Source organism: Ochotona princeps, chromosome 16 (genome assembly GCF_030435755.1).
Source record: "Ochotona princeps isolate mOchPri1 chromosome 16, mOchPri1.hap1, whole genome shotgun sequence".
NCBI lineage: Eukaryota > Metazoa > Chordata > Mammalia > Lagomorpha > Ochotonidae > Ochotona > Ochotona princeps.
Genome location: NC_080847.1, coordinates 49,320,650 through 49,345,531, shown reverse-complemented (window position 1 = coordinate 49,345,531; position 24,882 = coordinate 49,320,650). Strand labels below are relative to the sequence as shown.

The 24,882-nt window shown below is 55.2% G+C and overlaps 2 protein-coding genes across 2 annotated transcripts in view; one reads left to right on the top strand and one right to left on the bottom strand.

Annotated features, from left to right (window-relative positions):
- Positions 1–2: 2 nt before the first annotated feature.
- Positions 3–4,539, top strand: LOC131482254 (mitogen-activated protein kinase kinase kinase kinase 1-like; the record flags this gene model as incomplete). The annotated part of the gene is made up of 6 exons (XM_058674864.1): positions 3–189; positions 406–468; positions 645–734; positions 818–888; positions 1,410–1,465; positions 4,350–4,539. Coding segments are annotated over 6 exons (537 nt in total), but the record flags the coding sequence as incomplete, so codon positions are not given.
- Positions 4,540–4,617: 78 nt separating this feature from the next.
- RYR1 (ryanodine receptor 1) overlaps positions 4,618–24,882 on the bottom strand; it is a 101,359-nt gene continuing 81,094 nt past the window's right edge. Inside the window, exons 88-104 of the mRNA XM_058674101.1 lie at positions 16,764–17,105; positions 15,125–15,922; positions 14,683–14,756; positions 14,093–14,243; positions 13,169–13,255; positions 12,357–12,608; positions 11,589–11,719; positions 10,220–10,262; positions 9,122–9,252; positions 8,962–9,022; positions 8,562–8,708; positions 8,278–8,412; positions 5,811–5,967; positions 5,422–5,486; positions 5,177–5,277; positions 4,963–5,014; positions 4,618–4,847 (exon numbers count right to left, since the gene is read on the bottom strand). Coding sequence (XP_058530084.1) covers positions 4,752–4,847; positions 4,963–5,014; positions 5,177–5,277; positions 5,422–5,486; positions 5,811–5,967; positions 8,278–8,412; positions 8,562–8,708; positions 8,962–9,022; positions 9,122–9,252; positions 10,220–10,262; positions 11,589–11,719; positions 12,357–12,608; positions 13,169–13,255; positions 14,093–14,243; positions 14,683–14,756; positions 15,125–15,922; positions 16,764–17,105 — 2,823 coding nt within the window. The 3' untranslated portion in view covers positions 4,618–4,751. The remainder of the gene's footprint in view (positions 4,848–4,962; positions 5,015–5,176; positions 5,278–5,421; positions 5,487–5,810; positions 5,968–8,277; positions 8,413–8,561; positions 8,709–8,961; positions 9,023–9,121; positions 9,253–10,219; positions 10,263–11,588; positions 11,720–12,356; positions 12,609–13,168; positions 13,256–14,092; positions 14,244–14,682; positions 14,757–15,124; positions 15,923–16,763; positions 17,106–24,882) is intronic.

Here is a 24,882-nt window from a genome sequence, read left to right as displayed (position 1 = left end):
CCTGTGGCCTGCAGCAGGTTCTGTTCCCGCTCCCCACGCCTCTGCCGGTTTTCGCGCTGCTGACCGCGCCGGGCTCCGAGCTGCCCTCGGTGTGCATCGGCGTGAGCCCCGGGCGGCCGGCCAAGTCCGTGCTCTTCCACACGGTGCGCTTCGGCGCGCTCTCCTGCTGGCTGGGCGAGATGAGCACGGGTGAGCCGGGGGTCTCGCGGAGGGCGGGACTGAGGGGCGGAGTTGGGGCAAGGCTTAGGCGCGTCTCACGTCACTGGTGCGATTGAAAATGGGCGGGATTTTAGCCTGCTTGCTTAGGACCTGAAGGCTTGTCTAACATAGGGTCCGGTCTTAGTGTGGTGCAGGGAAAAGGTAAGGGGGTAGAGTTGGTCCTTACGGCCCCCTCCTCTCAAACAGAGCACAAGGGGCCAGTGCAGGTGACCCAGGTAGAGGAAGACATGGTGATGGTGTTGATGGACGGTATGAGCCCTCCCCCCTCCCTCCCCTTCCTGGGTCCCGCACCCAGATGCCCAGGCCCAGACTCTCAGAAACCCGGAGCGCCTTAGCTGTTTATACCTAATTTGTTGTCTGGTCCTTAGCAAAAGTTTGCTTCACGGTTCTTAAAGTCCCTCCTCTCTCCCTCCCCTACCTTCCAGGCTCTCTGAAGTTGGTGACCCCAGAGGGCACCCCAGTTCGGGGCCTGCGCACACCCGAGATCCCCATGACAGAAGCTGTGGAGGCCGTGGGTATGTGCAGGAAAGGGGAGGCCGTAGATGAGGGCCGGAGGTCCCGGGATCCCCAGGGGTAACAGGCACCACTCTCTTCCCAGCTATGGTTGGGGGTCGGCTTCAGGCCTTCTGGAAGCATGGAGTGCAAGTGTGGGCTCCAGGCTCCGACCAGGTACGTTCCTCCATCCAGACCCTGCCTCTGCTGTCACATGCGAGCTGTGTGCACAGAGAACTGAGCCAGGGTGGGAGGTTCGGGACAGGGAGTCCTCTCTGTGCCCTGGATTGAGTTCTGACCTCAGCCCTGGCTGTCTAGTGACCTGCAAGGAGCTCTGTGTCTCTGCACCTGTAGAGATGGACAGGTGCTTAGGGGCATGGACCTGGCTGCCTGGATTGAGTGGCCTCTGGCAGTGGCCTAACTTCCCTGGGGTCTGCCTGTCATCTTGTGGGGAAGCCAGGGGGGAGATGGACTTGGAGTACTTACCAGAGCTCCTGCAGTGCCCGTAGTCACCTGGCAGGTGGGGGTTGTGATTTTCCAGGAGAGTAACCTGAGGCAGAGAAGGGGTGATAACTGGCCTATTGTCACACCCCTGGTACACTGGGCAGGTAATTGAGGCTGCATGGTGGAGCCCTTTCCTTGCTTTCTTTATGAGAGAGGGGGAGGGTCTTCCGGGAGCTGACACACTTTTCCCTCAGCTGCTGCAGGAGCTGAGAGACCCCACCCTCACCTTCCGGCTGCTTGGCTCTCCCAGGTAAGGTCATGTGGGGGGCCAGCGGGAAGCAAGGGGCTTCCAAGGGGTCCCCAGCCATCCATGACTTTAGCCTGGACAATGTCCCCCGATCTGTGCTGCACTCCTGGGCTCTCATACTCCCATAGTCTTTTTTTTTTTTTTCACATGGCAATGGAGGGTGTGTCTTCATTTCATGTATCTATTTTTAAATGCTTGTTTTCATCTTCTTGAAAGGTAGAGTGTCAGAGGAGAGAAAAATCTTCCACCAAATGTTTCATTCCTCAAATGCCCACAAAAGCCTGAGCTGCTTCTCCCACATGGGTGTCAGGGGCCCAAGTACTTGAGCCATCATCCGTTGCTCCCCAGGCGCATCAGCAGGAAGCTAGGCTGGAGGCAGAGCAGCCAGGACCCAAACTGGCACTCCACTACGTAAAGAGGGGAATCCCATGTGGCAGTTTAACTTGCTGTTCCATATGCTTGTCCCCTTGTTTTGTATTTTTATTTTATTTCCTTGACTTTAAAAAATAACTATGAAACTTTTTCTTTGGACACAATTTCAGGTTGAGAGAAGTTGCAAAAATAATGCAAATTCTCATCTCCCTTTCACCAACTCTCTAGACATCAACTTTTCCTTAATCTTCCTTAAATGTTGAAAAACGTCAACTTTTTTTTTTTCTGAATACTTGCGAATATGTTGCAAACCTGTTGCCCATTTATCTCTAGTTCGGCGCATGCCTCCTGAATTAAAGGGTGTGCTTTTGTGCAGCAAATCAGCCATTACAACCAAGACAATATCGCTGTCCCAGACTGCTAACTCAAACAGCCTTTCAAAGTTTCAAAGTGCTGCCCTTTATAATCAGAAAAACTAATTATTTTCTCTGGTTCAGGATCCAATCTAGGATCATAGGGTGCATGTAGAAGTTATTTTGGGGGTCTTCTTTCTTATTGGTGAGAGACAGAGGTATGTCTTTTATCTTCTGATTCACTTCCCAAATGCCCACACAACCAGGGTTGGACTAGACTGAAGCTAGGAGCCAAGAATTCTATTCCCTTCTCTCACCTGGGGAGCACAAACGTCCAGTGATTGGACCCATTGTCTGCTGCCTCCCAGGGACATTCGCAGGAAGCTGGGTGGGGAGAGTGGAGACACAGCGTCTTACACCAAGTTCTTTGATGTGGGATTCAGGCATCCCAGGTGGTGGTGGCTTGACCCACTGGGTCACACTGCCCGCCCTTAGAGGATGATGAGTTCTGCAGGCTTATTTCTTTCACCATCTGACCATTTTTTAAAAGATTGCAGTGAAGTTGTTTTCTAGAATGCCCCTCAGTTAAGTTTGAGGTTTCCCGGTTATGCATTTTGGGCAGGAAAACCACAGAAGTGAGGTGGTGTCCTTTTCAGTACATGACATCAAGAGGCACACATGCTGGTTTGTCCCATTACGGTGATAATGACTTGGGTCACTCGGTTAAGGTGGGATGGCTTGTTTTCTCACTGGGTAGCTATTCTTTTTTCTTTTGTGAGAAGGACCTTTTGGGGAGACTCTCAAAGGCTAGATATACTGTTGCTTAAATGACTATTGCCCATTGGTTTTATTTAAAAAATTATTTTTAAAGGTTCATTTATTTTTATTGGAAAGTCAGATTTATACAAGAAAGAGAGATGGAAAAATCTTCCATCCATTGGTTCACTCCCCAAGTGGCCACAATGGCCAGAGCTGAGTCAATCCAAAGCCAGGAGTCAGGAGCTTCTTCTGGGTCTCCCATATGGGGGCAAGATCCCAAGGCTTTGGGCCGTCCTCCACTGCTTTCCCAGGCCACAAGCAGGGAGCTGGATGGGAAGTGGAGGAGCCAGGATATGAAGCAGTGCTTACATGGGATCCTGGCATGTGCAAGGCGAGGACTTTAGCCACTAGGCTACCGCGTTGGGCCTCATTGGTTTTAGAGCCTATTGGTGATATTACTTGTCAAATCCTCCGACTTGTGTTTGTGTTATTGACACTGTAGAGTAAGGACGAGCTTCTCCACATCTTTTTGCTTCCACTTTTTAGAAAGTTGTTTATTAATATCTAAAGAACAGACTTCACGAATGTCATAGGTATGACTCTTAGAATACTGCAGTACTTTCCTCACTCTTTCCTTCCTTTCTTTTGTTTTTTTTCATGAATGCTTTCGATTCATAATTTCAACTTTTGATCACAGGTTCAGCGCACGTCTAAATCAAGGGCCACACAAGTTGAAAGCAGAATGACCACTGTCCCCCCAGAGGACAGTCACGGGTCATGAACCACAGTCAAGTCACGAGATGCCGATCTCGCTCGTGTCCATGAAGGGGTTCTGTTTTGAACCCCACATAGTAGCTGCCACCACCATTTGCTTCTTTAGGCCGGCATGGTCTTGTTTTCATTTTCTTCTGAGGAACATAATCTAGGACCGTCATGTGGAGCACAGATGATTTCAGATGTAGCCCATGGGGGTCCCGTCCTGGAGCCCCTCCATCGTGTGGACATGCCTGAGGGGGTCTCTGCAGAAATCAGAGTCTGCCCATGTGCCTCTCTCCTTGCTTAAAATACTTTTGTCGCTCAGGATGGTTAGCCTTGGCCATGGCCCACGGGACGGGGTGTGTCCTGCCAAACCCCTGTGGCTCTCACCTCAGCCCCCCTGCATGGAACACTCTCCCCTCCCAAGCCACCTGCAGGCTCCACCCAGGCTTTGGCTGGCCTTATGGTCACGCACTGCATTCTGTGTTACCCTCCAAACTCATGCTGGTCTTCCTGTCCATTTTGTGGGCTCCTCAAAGGCTGGGGACAGGGTTGTGGGCCAGCAGGGCGGTGCCAACCCTTTCTTATTAACGACTTTGTGAATGAATGAATGAAGTAATGACCTATGTCTCCCCTCTCTCCTCCAGGCCTGTCATTGTAGAGACGCGACCAGCAGATGATCCTACTGCCCCGAGCAACCTCTATATCCAGGAATGAGTCCCCTGGTAGTGGAGGGTATTGGGGGAGGTATTGGAAACCAGTCCCTGTATCCCCCAAAAAGACACACTAGTGGTCATGTCACATCCTTGTCCTCCTAATAAATATGACGTTAGCTTCTGTCATCGTGTTTTCTGGAGGCTGACCCCCCCCCCCCCCGCTACATTTCAACAACCTGACACCAAGTTGCCAGGGGGTAGAAGGGTAGCACAGACTTTTTTATTTCTTGGGTACAGGGAGCCTTTCCCACCCTAGAGGGGTACGTGGGAGGAGTCTGGGGGGCTTACAGAATAAGGCACTTCGGGTGGATGCAGAGGGCCAGCTGTGGCGGCTCAGCCCAGCTGGTCCTCATATTGCTTGCGGAAACAGTCACCGGCTGGGAAGAAGTCCCAACACCTCTCCTGATACATCTTCCAGACGTAAGACTCCTAGGGTTGGGGGTGGGAGGAGTCTGCTGGTCACATCTCGAAGGCTTGATGCTGACCCAAGCCTCTCACAGCACCTGCTGTTGGGCCCGTTTGTCATCCAGCAATGCCCCCTTACCTGACCAGTGTGTTCAGTCTCGTCCTTGTTGATCAGATACATCAGGAAAAACCTGTGTGTGGGAGGGTCGTGGGAACCATCAAAACCACCCCTGGTCTTCTCGTTGGCTGGCTGGGGTGCCACGCCACCCTTTGAGACTCAGGCTAAGCAAGGCTCCCTCCTGGCAGCCACACCCTTCCCATCTCCACTGATTGGCCGGAGCGCCCGCACTCACATATAATTGGCCAGGTTGTGCTCCTCCAGCGTGTGTGTCTCAAAGCCGTGCGGCGTGGTGTCAAAGTAATCGCTGCCAATTCCACAGATGAAGCACTTGGTCTGTGGGTGGCCACGAGAGATGAGAGTTGGGACCCTCTCCACTGCCCCTGGGTGGGAGCAGGGCCCTAACCCATCCTTAGCTCACACGTGCCCCTGGGGGGCGCCTTTCATCCATCCTTCGGGATGGCCTTCAGCATGACTCACCTCCATATCTTCCTTTACTTGCTCCTGCTGGTCTCGGAGTTCCCCAAAAGCATCAATAATGAGACCTGAGAGTAGCAGGGGAGGGGTGGGGGTCAGGTCCCGACCTCTGCCCCATTTCCGACTCCTCCCATCCCCCTGCCCCCAACTTCCTAATCTAAAGCAGGAGCTTCCTGAGCTCTTGCTGCACGAGGCACACAGTACCCACGTGAGGTCAGCACCTGACACGGAGGTTGATCTGACTGCCGCCCAGCAGGGTGACTTGTTCCAGGTCCCAAGCAGGGAAGCCTGAATCCCCGGGCCTATACTCCCAGCTACAGAACTAGCTGGCCTGTCTCTAGACCCTGAGCTCCATCCCACCTCCCCCAGCCACCCCCGAGGCCATTGCTGACCCTGGATGATGGCCAGCAGGATGACGATGACGAAGAAGAAGAAAGTGATGTCGAAGACCACGCGGTAGAGCTCATATTCATCGCCTGCTGGGTCCTCAATCTCATCCCCGATGCCTCCACCGGCTCGCACACCCACGTACATGTGAAACAAGTAACACTGGGGGAGGGAGGACACGCGAGTCACTGGTGCTGCAGACACGGGGGAGGACCTCCCGGGGCTTGCTGAGGTGGCATCAGACTGGGACAGCCCAGAAACGGCCAGGATCGCGACAAGAACAGCATACCAGGGATGTGAGGACAGGGGAGCGGGGAGGCCCAGGGGACAGGAGGGGACGTGGCATGATCAGAGGTGAGCTGGGCGGAGCACGGGAAGCTCTAAGAGCCCAGGGGAGGCTTCGAGCGGGCCTGGCTGATCAGGCGAGGCTTCCTGGAAGAGGGGACCTGAAGGAGGTGCTGGGTAAGGAGCAGGGGTGAGCGGGGTGGGATCTAGTATTCCTGGCAGAGCAGACCATGCGTGCCATGTCATCCTCGGGGAATGGAGACTGCATGGCACTCCTGTGGGAAATGAAAGGTGGTTTAGTGAGGCTGGAAGACAGAACTCCTGTGAGTGACAGTAGGGGAGGATAGGGTGAGACCTGGTCCAGCCAGTGGTCAGGGAGGGCTTCCTGTAGGAGGCAGCATGTGAGCTAAAAAGAGATATGACAAGTGAAAGAATATGTGTGTCCCTGTGCATGTGTGAATGTGTCAGGGCCAGACAACATCAGGTGCAAAGGACTTGAGTCAGAAACAAGCATACAGTTTTAGGGGAACCGAAAGAAGACCAGGAAGCCAGAAAGCAAAAAAGCAAGAGGGACTGTGGTTAGACTCAAGCAGGTCAGACACAGGTAGGCTTGGCTCTTCCCTGGCTGTGTGAGCCACGGTGGGCAACTCAAGTTCATCCCCAGGTCGTCTGAGGTCAGCAGAGCCAGTGGGGGTGGAAATATGTCCCGCCTGGCCCTGGGGGAAGGCCTCATGCTGGTAAGGGAGCAGCGAGAAAAGGCTCATGGCTGTGATGGGCCTCAGGCCTTGGCAGCGAGGCCAGGGCTGTTGGGACCTTGAATGGCAACCTGAGGAGCTGGACACCTCTTGCCCCGGGGAAGGGTGAGGGAAGCAGATGACAAGGCCGCTTCTGGTTATGGCCTGGGCCTCCAGTGATTGGACTCCACTGGGAGGACAGAGTAGACAGGGATGTGTATGCACAGGCGGAGCTGGCTGGGCCTGGGGACTTAGCGCACGCAGCGCTGCGAGCAGCCAGCTCCTGTGCTCGGACACACACCCTGCAGAGACCTCGCAGCCGGTCTCAGCAAGGATGCCAGAGAAGGTGCTTTCAGCACACGCCCCATCTCACAGGCGAAGGCACCGGGGCGTGGAGAGCAGCCTGTCCCGAACCATGTAGGGCAGCCCCACTTCCATAATCAGTTTTCATTTTTGCATTTACTTCTTTGTTAAAAAGTTTATGCTTGGGACCATTGAAGTGGCTCTCTGCCTATGGCCTGGGAACACAGCAGGATGAGCCAAAGCCTTGGGAGCCTGCACCTCCGCAGGAGGCTCCTGGCTGCCAGCTTTGGATCAGATCTTCTCTGGCCATTGTGGCTATTCGGGAATGAGCCAGTACCAGTGGAAGGAAGATCTTCCTCTCTCTCCTTCTATCTCTGCAACTCTGCCTTTCAAATAAAAATAAATCAATCTTTAAAAAATAAATAAAACAGATCAGCATGATGGTTCAACTGGCTAATTTTCTACCACCAAGTGGTTAGTTCATGGCCTGGCTGCTCCACTTTCCATCCAGCTCCCTGCTTGTGGCCTGGGAAAGCAGCAGTGAAGGACAGCCCAAGGCCTTGGTACCCTATACCCATGTAGGAGACCTGGAGAAAGCTCCTGGCTCCTGGCTTCAGCTCAGCTCAGCTCCAGCCACTGCAGACACTGGGCAGTGAAAAAGCACATGGAAGATCTTTCACTCTCTCTCTCTCTCTGTAAATCTGCCTTTCCAATTAAAATAAATGAATCTGAAAAAACACAAAAGCCTATGTTTATTACATTTCCCACGTGGGTGCAAGGGCCCAAGGACCTGGGCCATCCTCTGCTGCCTCCCAGGTGTATTAGCTGGATGTGCTCCCTAGCTGGATGTGAAGCTGAGCGGCCAGGATGTGAATCAGCATTTTGATATGGGGTGCTGGCATTGCAAGCAGAGGCTTAATCTGTTGCGCCATTATACTCGCCCCAAAACTGCAAGAGTCAAATCACAGGGAAGCACTAGCTCACATTATTACTTGTCTGGGTGCTGTTCCCAGGACCCGGCCATACAGACTTGCTTGCAGAATCCTGCTTGCGACAAGCCTGCAAGCTGGGTCTGCCCATGAGCCCCCTTCCTGGCTGGGAAGACTGAGTGCCAGGCCCTTGCGCACCAGCCCATGCGGGAGGGGCTCACCGTCATCATGTCATCGCACTTCATGTCAGGCTCATCCTCGTCCTCACTCTTGTTGTAGAACTTACGGAAGAAGTTGAAGGCCACCACCGTGTACAGGTAGACCACCACTGCCAGGAGGCCCACGGTCATCACCAGCTGGGGGCACACAGGGCACGGGTTGGCTCCCCCAGGCTTGCCATCCCTCATGTTCATCCCCCACCGCCAGGGGTCTTCTTGCCCCCCGCAGCCCTCTCAGCCTGGTCCTCCTTCACGCTCCCCGGCCCGTGTCGGGGCCCCTTTCACACCTGTTTCCCATTGTGGGTGACTGAGGAGAGAATGGTGCGCAGCGTCTTGACCCCCATGGCGATGTCCAGCAGGTGGGCGGCGAAGAAGAAGTTGTTGTAGTGGCCCAGGAGGGACATCACCATATACCACCCCAGATACAGGAATGACTGTAGGCACACGGGGGAAAGTGTGGTTGCTGTTTGGGGAGCCCCAGGGAATGATGACCTCCTGGGGAGTGGGGGCTGTATACAAGGGGTAGCAGATTAGGGCTACAAGGCACTCCAATAAGGTACTAAAGGACAAGAGGGTCTTTGGGACACAGTCATTCCCAGATCAGCAGGGGTCAGTCTGGGCTCAATGTTTCTGGTGACCCCCAACTCCTCCCTGCAGGATGCCCCCCACCCGAGGGCCCCTCCTCACATTGTCGGTGAAGATCACCCCAAACTTCCAGATCTGATACTTGACATCAATGGACATGAGCCTGTGCAGGGGGAGGCAAGGGGGGCCAGAAACTTGAGAGTCAGGCCCAGCCCCTGCTCCGCTGACCTCCTAGACCTGCAGGGCAACCCCGGTGGCTCACCAGGTCAGTAGGCCCGGAGGGGGGTCGGGCTTGCGGTCATTGTGGGCTGTGATCTCCAGTGAGGCCAGGTCCATGCCCAGTAGCTCGGCGATGCGCTCCCGCCCGAAGATGTCCCCGTGTTTGTCCAGGACCTGCCCAGAGAGATGGCAGGTAGTGCACAGGCGACTGCAGCCTACACATGCTGAGGACATCATTGTGAGCCCCAGGACTCTGGGGACACTCTAAACTTCATGTGAGAAACTTAGGGGTCACCTTTCTGGAAAGGAGACAAGGGCTTTCTGCGGATCCTCGGGAGGGGAGGGGGACCCCCAAATGATAGAGGTCTTGAATTTCCTGGGACAGTTATTGTTTCTAGGGAGGTAGTGGAGGAAGTGGATCAGCTGTGAATGGAGCTCTTCCTGTCTGCCTCCTCACATACTCTGTCCAGCCACACCGGCCTCATCTAGTGGCTCCTGCCTCAGGGCCTTTGCACTGGCTGTCTCCCCACCTGCTCATCACCTAGTATCCAGCAGAAGCCTCTCCCTGCCAGCACACACGCACACCTCTCCCCTCTCTTGGTCATTTTAGCCCTGTTCGCCACCCACCTCTTATCAGTATGCCCACCAGCCATCTTCCCCATGCCAACATCAGAACCGCTGTGCTGTTTACTGCTGCCTTCCAGTGCCCCAAACAGTTCCTTACATACAACAGGTGCTTAGTAGTTGCTTGTGATATGAGTGAGGGATGGGAGCAGCCAAAACGTGTCTGGTGTTGGCTCGAGTGCTAGGTCATGCCCCCATGGCAGTTGTATGATCCTTTAGGGCTGGTTCTGTCCTCACCCCACCTTGATTGTGAGGGAAACTGAGGCACAGAAGGCTGACACACACTAGGAGCAGCAGGCACCCCTGAGCGCGCAGGCGCTCACAGTTGCTACCTGCAGAGAGCACAAGCCCCACACTGACATGTGCAGCCTCCCTGAGGAGAGGGGAGTGTGACTGCCATGCCCTTGCCCTGTGAGGAGACAGGTGCCCCTCCAAGGTCACACACAAAAGCCCAGGTGTGGCAGTGCTGGGACCCAGCCCGGGAGGCCCGTCCACCTCCCCACGTGTGGACTCTCACCTTCCGCTTGACAAACTTGTCCCAGTAGTTGCTGGGGAAAGACCTGCAGAGAGAGAGAGAAAGAGAGAGAGACAGACAGACAGACACAGCAAGTGCCCATGAGCCACCACAGCCACGCCAAGCTGGATTGAAGTGTACCTCCACCCTCACCGCCCCCCAACACATAGCAGGCTTCTCCCAGGGGCGGGGGCACGACAGGTAGCTCATGGCACTCAGAGCAAAGGGTGCCAAGAGCCACCCACAGAGCTCGCAAGCGCCGGCACGTGGGTGTGGGGGGCTTCTGAGCCAGCAGCCTGGCCTCACACCCACTTCTGCACAGTTTCATTTCATGTCATCTGCCAGTTCCGGCCCCTTTCCTCCCCAGCAGAAGCCCTGGTAGCTCATGAGGGCGGGGGGGGTGGGTGGAATGGAGTGAGGAGGTGCCTAGGACCCCTCAGGGCATGGCCCTCCCTGTCCTGGGATGCTCAGATGTCCCCAGGTGGCCAGCGATCATGGCTCACCCCTGTCACCAAGAAGAAAATCCACACTCATCCCGTGTCCCTGGGCCCACCCCAGCCCTGGGAGCCACTGGGGCTCCAGGAGTCTGGTTTTCCCTATTGGAGCAGTCAAGGCTTCGGAGGCAGACACTGCCTTCAATAGTCTGCACACCCTCTTCCTCCCTCCCTCCCTCCCTCCTGGCTAAGCACACAAGGCACGTGTAAATTACAAGAGCGGCTGACAATGACAATGAGAGCGCAGCATGTGCTCGTGCGGTTTATCTTCCCTCCTCCTCCCCACTCCTCCTCTACTAGCAACGACTTAGTAAGAAAATAACTTCAGGACTGTGTGTGGCACAGTGAGTGAAGCCACCACCTGTGGTATCCCACGTGAACTTGTTCGAATCCTGGCTGCTCCACTTCCCGATCCAGACCCCTGTTAATACATCTAGGAGACAAGTGCTTGAGCCTTTGTTCCCTCATGGGAGACCTGGACTTTTAGGCCCCTAGCTTTGGCTTGGACTAGCCAAGGCCATTGAATATATTTGGAAAAGCAAACTAGAGAAAGATTTCTCAGGGCTAGTACTGTGGTGCTGCGAGTTAAGCCTCTGCCTCTAGTACTGAAATTCCATGCGGATGCCATTTCAAGTCCTGGCTGCTCCACTTCTGATCCGGCTTCCTGCTAATACACCTGGGAAAGCAATGGAGGATGGCCCAAGAGCTTGGCCCCCTGCTACCCATGTGGGAGACCCAGATAGAATTCTGGGCTCCTGGATTTAGACTGGCCTAGCCCTGGCTGTTGCAGCCATTTGGGGAGTAAACCAGCAGATGGAAGATTCCTCTCCCCTCTTCCCCTCCCACCCCAGGGAGCGAGGTGGATGCTGGGAGCTTACGGTGTGTTGAGTACCAGCCGGTCCCACTGGCCCTTCACGTCATCGTCCTCGGGCTGTTCTGTGATGTAGAGGCCATCAAACTCCAGCTTCCGGGCCAGCTCCTTCTCCCGTTTAAATATCACCAGGGGTACCTAGATGGGGCAGGGGGAGTGGGGCAGGTGTCAGGCCCCCTAGGGGAGCCTCAGTGAGACCCACAGCAATCAGAGCTGGGATGGGAGGAAGACGAGTGGGGATGGGGCAGCTGTGGGAGCCCAGGGGTGGTGCCTGATGTAGTCTGAGGCTAAAGGGCAAGACCCAAACTCAGGCCGTCCTGAGTCCTGGGTGGATAGGAGAGCAGCAGGAGCTCAGAACAGACTGAACTCTGTGTGCCCAAGAGAAAAGCAAGATTTTCTGGAATCATCGGCACTTGGGAAACACACATGGGCTCTTATAACATGCCTGGCACGCATCACAGACCTCAGGCTCATCTGACAGCCCATGGGCCCTCACAGCTCACCACTCCCCCCAGCAGGCAAGGACACACCTGTCTTTCTACTCAGAAACGGTATGCTCACACCTGCAGCCCATGCACGGGTGGGTGGTCCAGGACCTGGCTCCTCTGCCATGACCCACATCCATTCCCTTGGCTGAAGACCCCAGTCTTGAACTCAGAGCCCCAGAGTGCTTGACCAGCCTCTGTCCTGACCAGCGTGCCACCCCACCAGGGACCAGCGCGCCGCCCACAGGGAAGCAGCGTGTTGGCCCCCAGGGACCAGTGTGGCAGCCCACCTTGAGGCAGTTGTAACCGATAATGCAAAGGAAAGCCACCAGCGTGTGCAGCAGGCTCAGGCACCATAGGGCGGGCTCCATGTAGCCCGTGCTCTCCTCCAGGAAGTAGTAGACCATGTTCTCATCCTCGTCGCCCTCGGCCTCCTCGCCAGGCCCCGAGCCCCAGCCGGAGCCACCTCCAGACCCTGCCCCGGACAGGTCCCCAGCTGCGGAGCCCTCAAAGTCATCCTCCCCTGGCGGGGAATCTGAGACCTGAAGCGGGGACAGTTAGGGAGAAGTCAGCGTGGGTGTCCTCAAAGTTCTGACACCCAGAACCCACTCAGGACCCTGTTACTAGCCCATTTTCCAGATGAGGAAGTTGAGGTGGAGACAGGTTAGGTACCTTGCTCCACACAATACAGCCAGTAAGTGATGGAGCCAGGACTCCACCTCACAGAAGCCAGGCTCTGGGCTCTAGCTAGAATCCCTGGTGGGACCCCAAGGATCATTTCCTGTTCCCCACAAACTTTTCTCCAGCTTAACTGGATGGGTGAGTGTGGCAGGACGAGGGCTGCCAAGGAGGGTCTATTCCCATGTTGGCTCCTGTGAACACTTCGGCATCTGTGCCAGGGGCGCCTACAAACCCTCTCGCCCCACAAGGGTCTCAAGCCCCAGATGTCCAGCCTGAAGCCTCCTGAGGCCAACATCTTGCCCCTTCCTGGGGTTGGGGGAAGAGAGTCCACCAGGGAACCCACACGAGGCCAGGCCTCCCACCCGCCAGCCCAGAGGAGGACGGGGAGGGCATCTTCCTCCCGGCCCCACACGGGTAGCACCTTATAAAATAGCAGGATGAAGTTAATGGCGAACGCCAAGAAGAGGGCGAGGAAGCGCAGTGTGTAGAAGTTCCGGGAGAGGTAGTTCTGAGGATAGGGTACAGAGAGGGACGTCACAGACCAGCCTCCAGCCTGCACAGCCCATGCCTCCTGGCGCCCCCATAGACAGTCACCGGGCCTGGTGCCGCAAAGTGCCTGCATCTTGGGTGCTTTTTGTGTGCCAAGGCCTGGATGAGGTGCCATCTTGTTCAAGGCTCATCACCACCTCAGGAAGTGGGTACCACTGCATGCCCACTGCACAGCTGAGCACACTGAGGCCAAGGGAGGTGGGGCCTAGTTCATGGTTATGGAGCCAGAGGAATATGGAGGGTTGGGGTTGGAATCGGGGCGACCCTGTCCACCTTGCACCTATGCGACCTCATCCCTCCTTTGCTCCCTCCTCCTTCCTGCCCCCACCCCTCACTCTGCCAGTGAATTCTCATAAACCACCTATGTCCAGCTTACGTTTCCCCCACCTCATCCTTACCCCTACATGTCTGGCTGGGCCTTGCCTCCCCAGTGTGCTCCTTCCTGCCTGGCCCAGATCACACCCAGGCTCTCCACAGCAGGAGCCGGGGCTGCCTGAGAGTCAAGACAGGCCAAGATGGGAGGACCAAAGTGTGGGGCTGTGATCAGGTTGAGCTGGACACAGGCCATGAGGGTGGGGAGTTCTTGAGCTGAGGCATGTGGGTTGGAATGCAAACTGTGAATGGGGAAAGAATGGGGGCCACCTGCGCCTAGATCCTGGCTGTGTCTGGGTGCATCTCTGCCGCCCCCCTTCCCTAGCCTGGGCCCCCTTCAAGGACAAGCCAGGCACAGAGTGGAGGGTCAAGCTGAGTCTCTCTGGAAGGGAGCGTGTCTCTCCAGCCCGAGCTGGGTCCTCACCAAGAACTTGACCCTCTGCACTTCCAGCTCTCCCCAGAACTCCATGCCGACGCCTCTGGCTTCTTCCTTCTTTGCGGGAGGTGGAGGAGGTGCTTTCTTGGGGGGCTCTGGGGGTGTCTCTGGGACTTCTTCCTTCTCTCCATTCTCCTCACTGTAGGGCAGGATGCACAGAGGTCAAGAGGGCACAGTGCGTTCCTGCAGAGCCACCCACACCCTGCCTGGCCAGAGGTCCACACAGTGCCTGGGACTCCTTCCCAGGACAACACAAAGGCCCCCGCCCCCAGGGGATGGGGGACTGTGGAACCTGGAGGAGAATCTCCTCCACTTTGGAGAGCAGCAGGTATCAGGGTGGGCATCCTGGAGAAGGAGGCACATGAGAGTGCCTCCTAAAAAGGCCAACTCGCAGAGCCAGGTCAGGGTTGCAAACAGAGGCAACAGAGCACGCAGTAGGAGGGGTGTGCTCGCCTCAGGCTGCAGCTGGGTGAGGTCCCTGACACTGGGCAGCCTGGGGCCCGACCTCAGGAGGCTCACAGCACAGGGGTGAGGAGGGGCAGAGGCAATGACCAGCACCTTTGCCCAAGACCACTCACTCTGCCTTCTCTGGCTCTGGCTCTGGCTCTGGTTCGGGTTCTGGAATCAGCTCCTCCTCCTCCTCTCCATCCACCTGTGGGCCAGGGGAGCATCAGGACATGGGGTGTGTGCATGGGGTGTGCATCTCAGAGTCCACCCGTCTGTTCCTCCCTGGGCCCCCTTTTCTCCATGTCTCCCAGGTAACGGAAGCTGTGTATTTTTTCTACAGGCAGGCAGGGGGTCGATGCCGCGCACTGCACGGAGGGGGAGACTGAGGCTGAGAGAGGGGGAAGCACCTGCCCGAAGCTCTGTGACCCCAGGGCTTCTGCTCACCTCCACCACCTGAGGCGCACCAAGCCCCTCCCACGCAGCCAGCCAGGTGAGGCTCCCAGGGTCACTAGGCTCACCCCATCTCTCCCCTCCCGCACCCATGACCCTCACCAACCCTTCCCTCTTTCTCACCCCCAGCTTCCTCTTGAGGATGGGCGAGCCCTCGGGCGTGGGTGGCTCCACTGGTGTGGTGTCACCCATGTCCCCGAGGCCGCCAGGGCCCTCGGGCCGGAAGGGGCCCCCTTCGGTCACAGCTACTGCCCCCTCAGCGCCGCCTGGCCCAGCCTCGTGACCTGCCACCTCCTCGTCGCCGGCACCCTCCGCCGTGTCGCCCTCGCCTTCGCCCTCGCCCGCGCCGTCTGCGTCGCCGCCGGGGCCCGCTGGCTGCTCGCCGTGCACCTCATCCCCCGTGGGGTCGGGCATGCCGGCCAGCAGCTCGGTCACTGTCACTTTCTTGGCACCCTCCACCAGACCACCGCCGAAGAGCGACCCCCAGAGCAGGTGCAGCGCCCCCGCCGCAGCCCCTGCGCCCGCCGCGCCCGCGCGCGCCACCACGGCCCAGAGCAGCGCGGCCAGGGCGGTAGCCGCCTCCCGCGCCGTCAGCCGCCGCAGTCTCCGCACGCGCCGCCGCAGGCTGCGGTAGCTGAGGCCGCGCAGCGCCCGGGCCGCGAGCGCCGACAGCCGCGTCGTGGCGCCCGCCGCCGCCGTGCCCGCCGCTCCCTCGGGGCCCGCCGCACCCTCCTCGGCGCCCTCCTCAGCGGCGCCCTCTTCCTCGTCAGCTTCAGGCTCGCCCTCGGGCTCCGAGATCTGTGCGGCGATCTGCATCTCGAAGATGGTGTCCTCGCAGAAGCTCACGAAGAGTTCCATCTTTTCCGCCTCTCCGCCCTCGTTGACCACGTCGAAGATGAACTGGCGCTTGGATTCCTTCACCTGCAAGGCGGGAGAGGGCAGAAGGGACGCCATGGGGCACTGGCCACCGACCCACACTGCAGGGCTGCCCTTCTGGGGACGTTAGTAGCAAAGTCAGAATCAGGCCAAGCAGCCTGCCATGTCGCTCTAATCCTGCCACGTGACCCTTGGCAGGATTAGTGGTCCCCTTTCCACAAACAGAGGCAGAGGCCCAGATCAGAGTTGTGAAACGCCCAGCATGTGGTCTCCTGCTGTCTGCACAGGGGCTCACCTGCTCCTTTCAGCCCCTCCGTTCCCCCCCGCTGTGAAATGGGCCAGCATGGTAACATTGGGGTGAGGATTAGCTGGTGAATGACAGAGTGGTTAGAGTACAGCGGCTGGCCCCCAGCCATGCCATGTGTGTGTGCTGTGCCCAGGGTCCCAGGTCCTCGTGGGCACCCTCCAGGCTCGGGGAGGGGAAGGGTGAGCAGGAGGAAGTTGGTATTGGAGGGACTCATTGTGCAGGTGTGGAGCCCCTGGCGGGGTGGGGTGTGGGGTGGATGTGAAGGTCAAGGGCTTCCTACAGTGGCAGGGGATCCCAGAGATACTGGGGACCAGCAGTGTGTGTGCCGCATGGGCGAGGGCGTGCTGCAAGGGGCAGAGGTGGTGTGTGCAAGCTCTGACATGTTCCCATGAGGTATGGGGTGGGAACCGGGGGCAGGGAGGCAAGGGTGGGAATGGGCATTGGGAAGGTGAGGCATCCTGGGAGGGAGAGAGTGGGAACTACTTGGCATGCCTCTCTGTGGCCAGCGAGGGGTCCAGAGAAAGCTCCCAGGGGCTGCTGGGAGGAGTGAGCAAGGGAAGCATGCGCAGCTCCACCGACCTGCGGCATCTCCCACTGGGCCCGGTTGGTCTCAGAGATCTCGAAGTAGATACGCTCGATGCGGCGCGAGGAGCCCATGATCTCGATGCGGCCCAGGTAGGGCCGGAAGTACTCCAGGATGCTCTCAGCTAGCTCCAGGAAGTTGCGCAGGCGCGGGTCGTGCGGCACATGCTCCGACAGGTTGGTCAGCAGCACAGCCACGTTGAAGCCTATGTCGCGGGCCGGCTCCTGGAAGCGGTTGGCGAACTCCTCAAAGTTGATCATCTCATTCTCATCGGCTTCGGAGCAGGAAAGCAGAAACTGGATTTCTGGTCCGGTGAATTGCTTTTGGCTGTCCATGGCCTGGGGGCAGGAAGCGAGGGGGAGGTCAGTGGGGTGGGGCAGGGTGGGGGTGGGGGTGGCCTGCACAGGCCTCTGCACTTCCAGAAAGAACTCTGGGTTTTTCCTGGAGACAGAACAGTTGGGAATCATACAGCCATGCCCAAGAGCTGCCACCTGGCAGGATGCCGCCAGGGAAGGATGTGCCAGCTGCTAAAATCCTGCAGGATCCAGTTCAGGGGAGCTAAGCTGCCTTCCCCTGCAAGCTACATTTGGCTGTCAGGCCCTGGAAGCTGGCGGCCCCAACTAGGGTCCTTCAGGCCCCCTGCTTGCTTCCTCCCTCGCTCTTCTTGTCCTCTGACTTCAGTTGGGGCCTGTCCACTTAGGGTTGGAGAAAGGGGATGGAGGGGTGATGATTTTTATCTGCATTCCGCCCGGGCAGCCCAGTCCACACAGCTTCCTCTAGCTCCAAGGTAGGGAACTGCTCTTTCCCTCAGAGGAGCCCCTCAAGCCTAGAGGAAATGACTCCCTTCCCCTACCACCTGGTCACAGCTTTGCAAACAACACCATATGGGGTGCTGACATCCCATATGGACCTGACTCCGACCCCCCTGCCGGTGTGCCTGGGGAAGCAATACAGGATGGCCCATGTATCATGTGGGAAACCCAGAGGAAGCTCCTGGTTCCTGGCTTCCACCCAGCCTAGTCTTGGCCATCCTGGACATGTGGGGAGTGGATCAGCAGAAGGAAGATCTCTAATTCTCCCCTCCCAAAGGGCCTTCCCTTGGGAATCACAACAAGATCAAGACCTCCCCTCCACTCCCCTTGCATCACTACCCTGAACTTGGGTCTTGGGGGCTTAGCCATCCCCACGAATCTGAGAGCAAATTACAGCCCACGCTGCCTCTCCAGCAGGTGCCTCTGAGGAGGCAAAGGGGCAAGGAGCAAGGGAGGGCTCCCCTGTACCAGGAAGGCTTTCATTATGAAAAAAGCACACAGCGGTAAAAGTGATGCCACTGAGAATATTTGTTAATCCTGGCTGGGCACACGACTGTCCCCCGTTTGAAATATGGATGCTTCCATGGTGCCAGGGGTCAGCTATGTCACTGCTGCAAATGGGCAGCTGGGCTGAGGTGGAGTCCCACCAGCAGAAAAAAAGCATGCGTCAGCTGAGCCAATCCAAGAGCGCGTTGAGTTGGAAGTGGAGGGGCTGGGACTTGATTCAGGCATGCTGATGTGGGATAAAGGCATCCCAGGCATCCTAACCACGGTCCCGAGACCTGCCTCTCCGTATTTCTAATCTCTATATCCAGTCATGGCCCACAAGAAGTGTATGGTATTCTGTACTTTTTTTTTTAAAGAAAATCACTTATAATCAGATAATTTGAAATTTGCTTTCTTACTCGGCTATCAAGGTCTACCCATGCTAACAGAGAACATATGCGTCTGTGTTCTCTGCTGTGTAATACCCCTCAGCTTGCTCCCCCTCCCTCCTTTTTAAACTTTACAGACGGCACTCTCATTGGACATTATTCAACTCCTGCATGCTTTTGTCAGAATCCCTTGCGTGAATTCTCCAACAATTCTTGACTGTACTTAACGTGACAATACATTGTATATAAAAAAAAAGTTTTCATGACACAGTCCTGACTTGTCCAAGGCACCTGACTCTGCAGTGCTCAGTTTTACTTTTGGAAACATACCAGCTGTGACCGTGCACACTTCATGACCTGCAGACGGGTGCCAAGACGCAGTGTGCGAGGGGTTGCTCTGTGGCAGGAACAGAAGCAACATTTTCTGGCTTTGAAAAGTGCTTTGTAAAAGGCTAAGAGTTTTGCAAAAAGAAAAAAAAAAATGCTTTCTAAATGACTACTGTGCTTTGCAAATCATGAAGGGCTCTGGAAACCACAACGCGTGAACACGTACTCACACAATCACACATGAGCTTACTGTCTACCCGCACTCCACCACGGCACCCCACATGATGAGCAAGGGGACACGTCCTTCTCCAAAACCCACCCATCGGCAGAGGCCTGCGACCCTACCCACTCATGGTCATTACTGGTTGCTGGGTTCTGCTGTTGCAATTTGCTGGTCACTTTTTGTCATCACCACTGGCCCAGACCATTTCTTTCTTTTAAAATACAAAGATACAGGGCCAGATGCGGTAGCCTAACAGCTAAAGTCCTCGCCTTGCACAAACTGGGATTCCATATGGGCAGTAGTTCTAATCCCAGTGGCCCTGCTTCCCATCCAGCTCCCTGCCTGTGGCCTGGGAAAGCAGTGGAGGACAGCCCAAAGCCTTGGGACCCTGCACCCATGTGGGAGACCCAGAAGCTCCTGGCTTCAGATCAATTCAGTTCCAGCTGTTGCTGCCACTTAGGGAGTGAATCATTGGATGGAAGATCTTTCTCTGTGTCTCTCATCCTTCTTTCGGCAAATCTGACTTTCCAATCAAAATAAATAAATCTTTAAATAAAATAAAGTAAAATCAAATACAAAAGTACCAAAAGTCCATGACAAACATGCAATTGCAAGAATAATTTATTTTAGTACCACCTCCCCCTCAAAACCCTCTGAAATCCATGTTTTTGTTAAAATACACACATTTTCCATGATCTTTTCGAAAACTCCGATCACAAACATGAATTTGAAATTTTGGGGCACCAAGACAAACTTATCCTTTAATGCCATTTCCCATGACTGTCTTCTTTTCTGGCTTAAACATCTTTGCAGTTTCCCTTGCTACAGCCTCCTCTTGCAGTGGGGGTGAGGGGTGGGGAGAGCTGGGGCCTGGGACTTGTACTCCATTCATGGGATCCACCCTAATGGGGGTATCGCTGCGTTATCAGGTCCCCAACCCCCAATGTGCTCCCTGAATCCGAGCTCTGACAGCTGGAGCTGCACGTGCCATATTCCTGTGGATATCGCCCCCAAGAACTGTACTTGAGTTTCAGAACTTCTCCTCCCACAGTCTCATTACCCATCTCAGGAACAGCATCACCGCCTACCCAGGTGCTCAAGTGAAAATCTTTGAGTCATGCTGGATTCCTCGCTTTTGTCTCACCACCCACACCTGATCCCTCAGCAAAGCCGTCAGCTCTGCTTTCAAAATAGAGTTTAGGACCCACTCATTTCTGTCCCCTCCGTGTCCCTCCCCCGCCATTGTCTCCTACCCAGATCACCCCAGCAGCCTCCTCCCAGGCTCCCCCTTCTCCCTCAGAGGGAGGAGTCCTGCAAACACCTGCTCCCCTGTTCCCAGTCCTCTCCTTGGCTCCATCCCACTCAGGTCCGAGGCAGAATCCTTCCCGCTGGTGGCCAAGCCTGCATGTGTCCCCCTCTCAACCCTGTCACCCTCTTTAGCCACATGTACCGTCCCTGTGCCTCCTCTTCCCACTTTCCTGGCATCCCACAACTCCCCACCCCATTCCCATGGCACCTGCTCAGCTTCAACATCCCCTCCTTGGGAAGGCAGACCTGGACCACACAGGGAACAGGGCCTGCTCAACTCCTGCACCACAGCCTACCACCCACACTGGTATGGCTTAGTGACATTCGTCTTGCCCTCCGCATGGACTGTCAGTCCCCAAGTGGGAATCAGGACACCCAGTAGGTGCTCCCAGACATTTGTCCTCTTGAAAATTAAGAGGAATGCTGAAGTTTGTGACACTCTTGAAAATGAACCAGTTCTTTTCCAGCCACATGCCTTTTTGGAACCATAAAGGAGCAGCGGGCAGTCAGTTCAGTGGTTGATACTTTTGGAGACATCCGTGTCCCATATCGAAGGGCCTGGGTTCGAGACCCAGATCTGCTCTCAAGTCTAGCTTCCTGCCCATGTGTGCCCTGGGAGGCAGTGAATGATGACTCAACAGCTTGGGTCCCTGCTATTCGTGTGGGAGACCCGGATGGAGCCCGGAGCTTCTGTCTTCTTTCCAGCTCAGCCTAGGCTATTGTGGCCATTTGCGGAGTAAATCAGAGCATGAAAGATCTCACATCTCGCTCTCTCCTCATTCTCTTACTCTACTTTTCCAAAAAATAAATAAATACATCTTTTAAAATAGCTTTTCAAAAGCTAATTAATTTTTTAAAAGATTTTATTATTATTATTGGAAAGCTGGATATACAGAGAGGAGGAGAGACAGAGAGGAAGGTCTTCCGTCCGATGATTTACTCACCAAGTGAGCCGCAACGGGCTGGTGCGCACCGATCCGATGCCAGGAACCAGGAACCTCTTCCGGGTCTCCCACGCGGGTGCAGGGTCCCAAAGCTTTGGGCCGTCCTCGACTGCTTTCCCAGGCCACAAGCAGGGAGCTGGATGGGAAGTGGAGCTGCCGGGATTAGAACCGGCACCCATATGGGATCCCGGGGCTTTCAAGGCGAGGACTTTAGCCGCTAGGCCACGCCGCCGGGCCCAGCTAATTAAATTTTAAGATAACTTTTTGGTATATTGGTTGTGTGTATGTATATTTTCTTTTTTAAAAAAAATGTGACTACTTGGCACAATAGCTCAACTGGCTAATCCTCCACCTCCAAGTGCTAGGATCCCACATGTGCACCAGTTCATGTCTCCGTTGCTCCACTTCCCATCGAGCTCCTTGCTTGTGGCCTGGGAAAACAGTAGAGGATAGTCCAAAACCTTGAGACCCTGAACCTGCATGGGAGACCCAGGAAAACCTCCTGGCTTCAGACTGGCCCAGCTGCAGCCGTCGCGGCCACTTGGGGAGAGAACCAGCAGATGGAAGATCTTTCTGTGTCTTCCCGTCTCGGTAAATCTGTCTTCCCAATAAAAATAAAGTAAATCTTTAAAATAATAATAATTTTCAAATGTTGATTACATATTTCTTCTTTTTAAAAATATGGCTACTAGAATTTAAAAAAAAATGCATGTGGCTCAGGCCTGGCACCGTGGCCTAGTGGCTAAATCCTCTGTTTTGCATGTTCTGGGATCCCATATGGGCACTGGTTCATGTCCCAGCTGCTCCACTTCCCATCCAGCTCCCTGCTTGTGGCCTGGGAAAGCAGTGGAGGACGGCCCAAGGCTTTGGGACCCTGCACCCGTGTGAGAGACCCGGAAGAGGTTCCAGGTTCCCGGCTTCGGATCGGCACAGCACCGGCCGTTGCGGCTCACTTGGGGAGTGAATTATCGGACTGAAGATCTTCCTCTCTGTCTCTCCTCCTCTCTGTATATCTGACTTTGTAATAAAATAAAAAAATAAATAAATCTTTCAAAACAAAAACAAAAACAAAACTGCAAAAAAGAATCATATACAATAGCTATGAACGCTAGATTTTTGTATTTTGGGCTTGGAATATTTTTTAAAGATTTATTTATTTTGATTGGAAAGTCAGATATACAGAGAGAAGGAGAGTCAGAGAGAAAGATCTTCCGTCTGCTGCTTCACTCTCCAAGTGGCTGCAGTGGCCAGAGCTGAGCTGATCCAAAGCCAGGAGCCTGGAGCTTCTTCTGGGTCTCCCATGTGAGTGTAGGGTCCCAAGGCTTTAGGCCGTCCTCCACTGCTTTCCCAGGCCACAAGCAGGGAGCCAGATGGGAAGTGGGGCTGCCGGGATTAGAACCAGCGCCCCTATGGGATTCCAGTGTGTGCAAGGCAAGGACTTCAGGCACTACGCTACTGTGCCAGACCCTAGACTTGGAATTTTAAACAGCAATAGACATTTGGTGATTTAAAGAGCAGTGGAGGAGCCAGCCTGTGCTGCAGCGGGTTGAGCTGCTGCGCACAGTACCAACATCCCACACAGGTATCTGTTATAGCCCCTGCTGTTCCAATTCTGATCCAACTCCCTGCTAATGTGCCTGGGAAAACAGCAGAATATGGTGCAAGTGCTTGAGCCCCTGTACTCACATGGGAGACCAATGGCACCACCCCCGTCTGGTCCTAGCTATTGTGGCCATTTTGGGAGTGAACCAGCAGATGGAAGATATAGCTTTCCCTCTCTGTCTCGACGTAACCCTGCCTTTCAAAGTAAACAAGTACATCTTAAAACACACACGCAACAAAATCCTGGAGCAGACATTTTTGAACCCACAGAGCACTTTTTGCAGGGACATGTGCCACGTCCATAGCCAAGAGCATGACGAACTTGGGAGGACATTGGAAACACTGTGGTTTAATGCATATTTGCATCTGAGTAGAACTGCCTTTCTCCAGATGGACAAAGTGCATGCTGAAAGGACAGCAGCAGCAGCCTCTGGAGCGGGGAGGGGACAGGATGGCAGATGGGCACCAAAGGGGACTTCAGGGACAACTCTAAGTTCCGAATGTTGTAACACATGTAGTCTGTTTTGTTGGAAGAAACACAATTATTCAAACATTTTTTCTGCATAAAAAAAAAAAAATCAAGTAGGTTGCATAGCCAAAACATACGCAGGAGCAAAGTCAAAAGACAAACAAGGAACTGGGAAAAAGGGTTGTGATACCTCTTGCTAACCACATTCTACTCAGTCTCCCTCATGAAGAGCTCCTAGAAACCGGATGGGAATAAGCCACGGGTTTGGTCAGTTCACAGACACAGCCACTGAAGGACCCTGGGCCGCACTCACAGGAGGAGAAACAGGAGCTAAGAGGGGCCGACGGTGATGCGGTGGGCAGAAGGCAGCCAGGTACACGGGCCTCTGTCTCCCCCAGTGGGAGACCGGCATGGATGGAGTCCCCATGGCAGCCACTTGGGGAGTGAACCAGCAGACGGGAAGTCTAGGAAATGTCTTCCCCTTTTAGCTCTGCCTTTCAATTAATAAACAAATTGTCTTTTAAAATGGCCTTGTAATATCATTTTTCATCTATCAGACTGACAAAAATCCAGAGATCTGACAGTTTGGTCTGGCGGTAAGACGGTGGGGAAGTAGATGCTCTCACGCAGCACACGAGGACGGCAGAGCAGCATCCGTGCAGAGGACCGCCCGGGCTCTTACTCTGGGAGCTGACCCTCCGGTGCAAACCGCACGCACGACCCGGTACAGGCAAGGATGATGTTAAGCCACCAAGGCCCTCGGAGAGCCTTCCTCCACACACACTTAGCGCCACCTGCTGGAACTCGGCAGCGATGCACACGCAAACGCCCACTGGGCCATGAACAACACACATTGGAGAATGAACTGCTGGAAGATTCTCTCATATTTTCATTCAAGCTCTCCCTCCCTCCCCTTCAAATAAATAAATATTTTTAGAAAATTAAGAATACTGGGGTTGGAGTCGTAGTGTAGTGAATGAAGCCACAGCCTGAGGTGTTGACATCTCACACAGTACCACCAGTTTGCGTCCCAGCCCTTCCACTTTGGACCCAGCTCCCTGCCTATATCCTGGGAAGGCAGCAGAGGTTAGCTCAAGCCCTTGGACCCCCTGCACCTACGCGGAAGGCCAAGAGGAAGCTCCTGTCCCCTGGCTTTGGATCAACCCAGTTCCGGCTGTTGTGCCCATATTAGGCATGAATCAGCAGATGGAAGATCTGTCTATCTCTCTGTATAAGTTTTTTTTTTTTTTTTTTAAGATTTATTTATTTTTGGGGCCCAGCGGCGTGGCCTAGCGGCTAAGGTCCTTGCCTTGAATGCGCCGGGATCCCATATGGGCGCCGGTTCTAATCCCGGCAGCTCCACTTCCCATCCAGCTCCCTGCTTGTGGCCTGGGAAAGCAGGAGAGGACGGCCCAATGCATTGGGACCCTGCACCCGCGTGGGAGACCCGGAAGAGGTTCCAGGTTCCCGGCTTCAGATCGGTGCGCACTGGCTGTTGCGGCTCACTTGGGGAGTGAATCATCGGGCAGAAGACCTTCCTCTCTGTCTCTCCTCC